The sequence below is a fragment of the Cucurbita maxima genome, unplaced genomic scaffold, assembly GCF_002738345.1.
Source record: "Cucurbita maxima cultivar Rimu unplaced genomic scaffold, Cmax_1.0 Cma_Scf00279, whole genome shotgun sequence".
Classification (NCBI taxonomy): Eukaryota; Viridiplantae; Streptophyta; class Magnoliopsida; order Cucurbitales; family Cucurbitaceae; genus Cucurbita; species Cucurbita maxima.
In genome coordinates, this window is record NW_019272295.1 from 49,111 (window position 1) to 55,663 (window position 6,553).

Genomic DNA, 6,553 nt, shown 5'->3' on the forward strand with positions numbered 1-6,553 from the left:
TATGATCATCAATGTGCTTCTTTTTGGTATCTGTTAAAACAATGTGTCATATTGGTGCAGGAATCACATTCTCCACCAAACCATGTACTAAAGAAGTTTTCCATGAGCATTGCCCAATGATCACAGTACCTATCAAATTTCAGTATTTCAGTATTTCGATAAAAGGGAATTTAAGTAATTCAACAAAAACAGGCATTTCTTTGATTTTACCATTTTGATTATTTATTATTATTGTTTTTTTTCCCACGAAGCCGAGAAAAAGACGAATGGAGTGCCAATAAGTAAAGTAAGAAAAAAAATGGTCGCCTTTTGAGCGTCGGGTGTCCTTTAGTCACTCCGGCCCCGTTGGTCTCCATATTCAGAGCTGGTAAACGGCGGTAGGTTGTGGCAGTGAGTCTTCGTCTCCTGTGTGGGTATCATACTGCAGCGGAGTTAATCGCCGTCGTCGTGGTTCTCTCGATTTGGAGGCTGAAAACACCTTAAACTGGTTTTCCGCATCTCCGCCGAGGGCATTTCTTCCGAGTGACTTGGAACAACAATTGGCTGGTGGCTGATGCTCTCAGTGTTGAAGACTGTTCGGAAATGATCATAGATTTATAACTAAAGAATACATTTTCATTAACATGACTTCTTGTGGGAGCTCGAAGCAAACCCATGATATTATGTTCAAAGTTGACAAATATCATATAACATTATAGAGATTCGTGATTAGTTACATGGTATCAAACTATGAACTTAACTTAGGTATGTCGAACGAAAAAGTTGTTAGCCTAAAAATCGTAGTTAAAAGTGTCGAAAAAATTTCGTATTTTGTTCAAGGTCTCCGAAGAAAGAAGTCGAGTCTCGATTAAAGGGAGTTTCTTTTAGAAATCCATCGACTTAAGGGGAGGCACTATGGTGTATTTTGTTCGAGGGAGGCTCTATGGTGTATTTTGTTCGAGGGGAGTCTCTATGATCATAGGTAATCTATAGGCTTCAAATGTGGCTCTATGTGGTGTACTTAATGAGAGGGGAGACTCTATGATCATGAGTTTATAAGTAAGGAAGTCAAAACACAGCAACAAGAGTTTATGCTCTAGACAATATAATACTATTGTAGACAATATCGTAGTTTTATTTCAATAAATAAATTCATGATTCTCTCACAAACTTTATTAATATTCATAAAAATTTTAAAACCAAATCTCTTCATACCACCCAAGAATCATAAGGCTTTTCCCCAATATAGTTGCCTGGAGGATCATAATTGCAAACAACAAACTGAGAATTAGCCTTGCAAGGCACTCTAGCACATCCAAGCCGCACCGAGCTCCGCCACACCATCTGAGTGTAGTGCCCACATTCACCACCCACGCATTTATTCGATGCATGATCATACAGCGGCTTCTCGTTCGCCCACAGCTTCACTGCATCCGCCCCGGTGAACTCAGGGTAGTAGCCCGCGGCTATGTTTTCCCCGTACGGCCCGGTTGAGTGAATCATGGCGCAGTCACCCTTTCTTTTTTCCGCATAGGCTTGAGCGTACGCGGCCACGGTGTTGCTCCATTGCATGGGCCCGACGCCGACCTCGGCTCGAGCTCGGTTGTGAAGCGCGAGGTAGTCACCGGGGGCGTTTTGAGCTTTGGTTAGGGCGAGGAGGAAAATGAAAGTGACCATGAAAGCGGCCATGATCCGAAGGGTTTGAGTCCACATAATTCCGATGAGAGATGAGATGAAGATTGAGAATGAGGGAATGATTTATATAGAGATGGAAAACTTAATATGGAATGTGATGGGTAAAACCATGAATTATGAACTAATTATGTCATGCTTGGGAATTCAAAGAGAATAAATTCATTCTCGCTTCCATGTTTAATTACGAGCTAGATTTTTGTTTGGATTAGCTTCAAATAAATGAAAATTTTCTAGATTTAGCTAGTTTATGATTTTTTTTTTAGGATTAATGAAACTTAATCCACCCGATTATGGTTAATCTTAAAAGATACATTTTTACTTGTAGGTATATATTTATTGTTTTATTTAGTTTCATAATTTTATTTATTTATTCTCCTCCAATTTTTTAAAATATGTATTAAAATTGAATTGGTTAATTAAATGTTCAAAAATAAATAAATAATGTTAATATTTTATTAAAATTTTGAGTAAACGAAATGAACTAATTTAACCTAAAATTTTTATAACCTATTTAGATTGGGTTTATTATATAAAAAGAATTTTAGATTAAAAATATTTACTACTAATTGAGTTGTGAATTTTTGTATTTCTTTTTCCTTTTTCTAAAAGTAACCGTAACTTAAAACATATAGTCATGGATGAAATAAAACCTTCTACCTCTCGAGTAATAGTATATTTTAATTACTATTGACTTATGTGCAGCAGAGCTAATTGCCGTCGTGGGTCTCCCGATTTCGATGCCGAAACATCGTGACTGGTTTTTCGCATCTCCGCCGCGGGCATTTATTCCCGTTGACTTCAAACAACATTTGACAGCTATTCTGGGAGCTATTCTCCGTGTGTAAAATTGTTAAGAGAATGATCATGAATCTATAAGCAAGGAATAATCTCACAGGACAACAAGCAGAAAGTACTTAATCTCAAACTAGACAGTATCATATCAGTGTAGAGATGGATGGTTCCTAAAACTTGGTAATTCTCCATTTATTTTTGCAGTATTGGTAAGAAAGCACTTAATATCATACCATTAGGAAGATATTGTCCACTTTGAGTTCACCTCAATGGACCCATGATCGTTCCCTAAATTCGCCGAGTTGGACTTTCATCCAACACTTCCCCTCGACTTCTTTTCTTTTTCTTTTTTCTTTTGGAGTTCTTTGTTCGACATTTGAGAATTCTATTGACATGGTTAAGTTTAGGGCGTGGCTCTGATACCATGTTAGACGAACACGACTCTCCACAATGGTATGATATTGTCCACTTTGAACATAAGCTCTCATCGCTTTGCTTTGCGCTTCCCAAAAGGCCTCACCCCGATGGAGATAGTATTTTCTGATTATGAACCCACGATCATTCCCTAAATTAGCTGAGGTGGGACATTCATCCAACAAAGATCATACCATTGTGGAGACGAGTGATTTCTAAATCTCGGTAATTCTCCATTTATTTATGCAATTTTGGATAGAAAAGAGGACAATATCGTACCATTGTGAAGATATGATTTCTAAAACTCGTTAATTTTCTCCATTTATTTTTGCAATTTTGGGTAGAAAAGTAGACAATATCATAAAATTGTAGAAATTCATGATTGCATTCATTCTCCATTTAGGGGAGAAAAGTATACAATATCATATTATTGTGGAGATTCCCCAATATACAAAGAAGAACCATAAGGCTTTTCCCCAATCTAGTTACTAGGAGGATCATAATTGCAAACAACAAACTGAGAATTAGCCTTGCAGGGCACTCTAGCACATCCAAGCTGCAACGAGCTCCTTCACACTATCTGAGTGTAGTGCCCACTGATGGTGCTAATATAACACATGCGGAAGCAATTTGGATCTTTGGCACTTTTAGAACATCAATTATAGTAAATAACTAGCATGTTCATAAGTATTAAAACTTAATGAATTTGAATACTAACCTTTTGTAGTTCAAATTCTTTTTTCCTCACGAACCGGTTTCGATCCACCACTAGTGTCTTCTCCACTATCCTCCGTCCTTAGAACAGAATTGTTGAATCCGGTGAGTGACTAAACTTGGGAGGGATTTAGCATATATGAAGAGAGACTCTACATATAGTTCAAGTAATCATACTATAGCCAAAGTGTTCTTAGTTTATTGGATTTAGATTAATGATCGTAAAGTTCACTTTATTCAATAACAATCTTTACTGAATAAACATCAGTAATAACTTTATTGAAAATAGAATATGTCTTTGTTTACAAACTATGAGTTTTAGGACATAAAACCCAACAAACACCCACTTGGACTAAAACTCCAGTGGGGTTTTATAACGTTGAGTAGAGAGAGACATAAATACAATAAACTAGGGCATCACATACTCATGCCTTTTCTCCCACTTGCCCTAGATTACATAACTCGTAGTCCTAGACTCACTAGGTGCCCTTCAAACACTTTAGCCGTGAGAGGCTTTGTAAATGGATCAGCAATGTTGTGCTCCGAAACTATCTGTGTGACGATCACATCTCCTCGTTGCACAATCTCCCTTATGAGATGATATTTGCGCTCAATATGTTTTCCTCGCTTATGGCTTCTTGGTTCTTTCGAATTTGCAACTGCTCCACTGTTATCACAATAAAGAGTGACGGGAAGATGCATATTTGGAACGACTTCCAAATCAGTTAAGAACTTTCTAAGCCATACAGATTCTTTCGCTGCTTAACAAGCAGCAACATACTCAGCCTCCATGGTGGAATCAGAAATGCAACCTTGCTTTATGCTTCGCCATATTATTGCTCCTTCGTTCAAAGTGAAGACAGATCCTGATGTCGATTTCCTCGAATCTACATCAGTCTAAAAATCTGAGTTAGTGTACCGTGTAAGGATCAGATCCTTAGCACCGTACATTAGCATATAGTCCCTCGTTCTCCTAAGATACTTGATTATATTCTTAACGGCAGTCCAATGAGCACGTCCTGGATTGGACTGATATCTGCTGACAATTCCCACAGCATAGCATATGTCAGGTTGGGTACATAGCATGGCATACATCAAACTACCGACTGCTGATGCATAGGGAATGTGTCTCATATCCTCAATTTCTTAAGGTGTCTTAGGACTTTGTTCCTTCAACAAATGAACTCCATGCCTGAAAGGTAATAATCCTTTCTTGGAGTTCTACATCTTATATCGAATCAACATTTTGTCGATATACGATGCCTGAGACAATGCTAGTGTTTTGTTCTTACGATTCCGAACAATTTGGATTCCAAGAACAAACTGAGCCTCTCCCAAATCTTTCATTTGGAATTGTGTCGCTAGCCAATGCTTAATGTCAGTCAGAAATCCCACATCTTTCCCAATGAGTAGAATATCGTCAACGTACAACACTAGGAAAGCTAGTTGACAATCCTTTTATAAACACAAGGTTCGTCAACATTCTGTTTAAAGCCATAAGATTTGATCGCGGTATCAAACTTTATATTCCAGGATCGAGATGCTTGCTTCAACCCATAAATGGATCTTTTAAGCTTGCAAACCCTATGTTTGTGATCCTGTTCAATGAACCCATTTGGTAGAGCCATATAGATACTCTCTTCAAGATTTCCGTTTAGAAAGACTGTCTTATCATCCATTTGCCAAATTTCATAATCATAAAATGTGGCAATAGACAAGAGTATTCTAATCAATTTAAGCATAGCAACAGGAGAGAAGGTTTCTTCATAGTCCACCCCCTCTCTTTGGGTATAACCCTTTTCTACAAGACGAGCTTTAAAGGTTTGTACCTTACCGGTTTGGTCTCGTTTCCTCTTATAGATCCATTTGCAACCAATAGGTTTTACCCCATCTGGTTGATCTACAAGTTCCCAGAATGAATTGAAGTACATTGACTCCATTTCAAGATTCATGGCTTTGATCCACAGATCTCTATCTTCATAATTCATTGCCTGTTTATAGGTCAATGCATCCTCAACGCCATCATCAGGTATGATGACTTGAGTTTCTGCGAAACCCAAGTAACGATCAGGTTGAGTTATAACCCTCCCACTACGTCGAGGCATTGTCAACTCTTGAGAAGGATGGGATTGACCAGAAGTGTCATCTCCATCAACAATTCTTGTTCAAGGACCAGCTTGATCAACAACTGTTGTTGTATTATCAGTAGCTTCTTTAGAAATCTCACTTAATATTAGTTTGCTGCAAGGTTGATGATTTCTTACGTGGTCTTCCTCTAAGAATGTAGCGTTTGTTGATACAAACACTCTATTTTCTTGAAGGTCATAAAACAAACCACCTTTCGTCTCTTTGGGATATCCTACGAAGAGACATAATTTTGAACAAAGTTCTAATTTCTTGAGGTTTTGTAACAACTCATATGCTGGACATCCCCAAATTCTGAAGTGACGTAAATTACCTTTACGCCATTTCCATAACTCATAAAGTGTTTCTAAAACACTCTTAGTAGGAACCATGTTCAAAATGTATGTGGCAGTCTCCACTGCATATCCCCAAAACGGATCGGGTAATTGAGCGAAACTCATCATAGACCGTACCATGTCTAAAAAAGTTTTATTTCTCTTTTCTGATACATCATTTTGTTCAGGCATACCAGGGGCTGAGAGTTGGGACTTTATTCCATGTTCTATCATATAGTCCTGAAATCTTAAGTCCATGTACTCTCCTCCTCGATCTAATCGAAGTATTTTAATAGTTTTACCTAATATATTCTCAACCTCAGTCTTATACTCTCTGAATTTTTAAAGAGCTTCGAACTTGTGACACATTAGGTAAAGATAGTCATACCTTGAATAATCATCAATAAAACTGATTAAATATTCATATCCTCCTCGTGCTTTGACATTCATTGGACCACAGAAATTTGTATGCATGAGTTCTAAGGTTTCTTTGGCTCTAT

At 37.7% G+C, this 6,553-nt stretch overlaps 1 protein-coding gene across 1 annotated transcript; it reads right to left on the reverse strand.

Moving 5' to 3' along the window:
* Nucleotides 1-1,188: 1,188 nt before the first annotated feature.
* Nucleotides 1,189-5,092, reverse strand: LOC111474224 (basic form of pathogenesis-related protein 1-like). The gene is made up of 2 exons (XM_023119415.1): nt 5,024-5,092; nt 1,189-1,704 (listed from the first exon to the last, which is right to left on the reverse strand). Exons 1-2 carry the CDS (start codon nt 5,090-5,092, stop codon nt 1,189-1,191), a joined length of 585 nt encoding a protein of 194 aa, XP_022975183.1.
* Between the last annotated feature and the right edge of the window lie 1,461 nt (nt 5,093-6,553).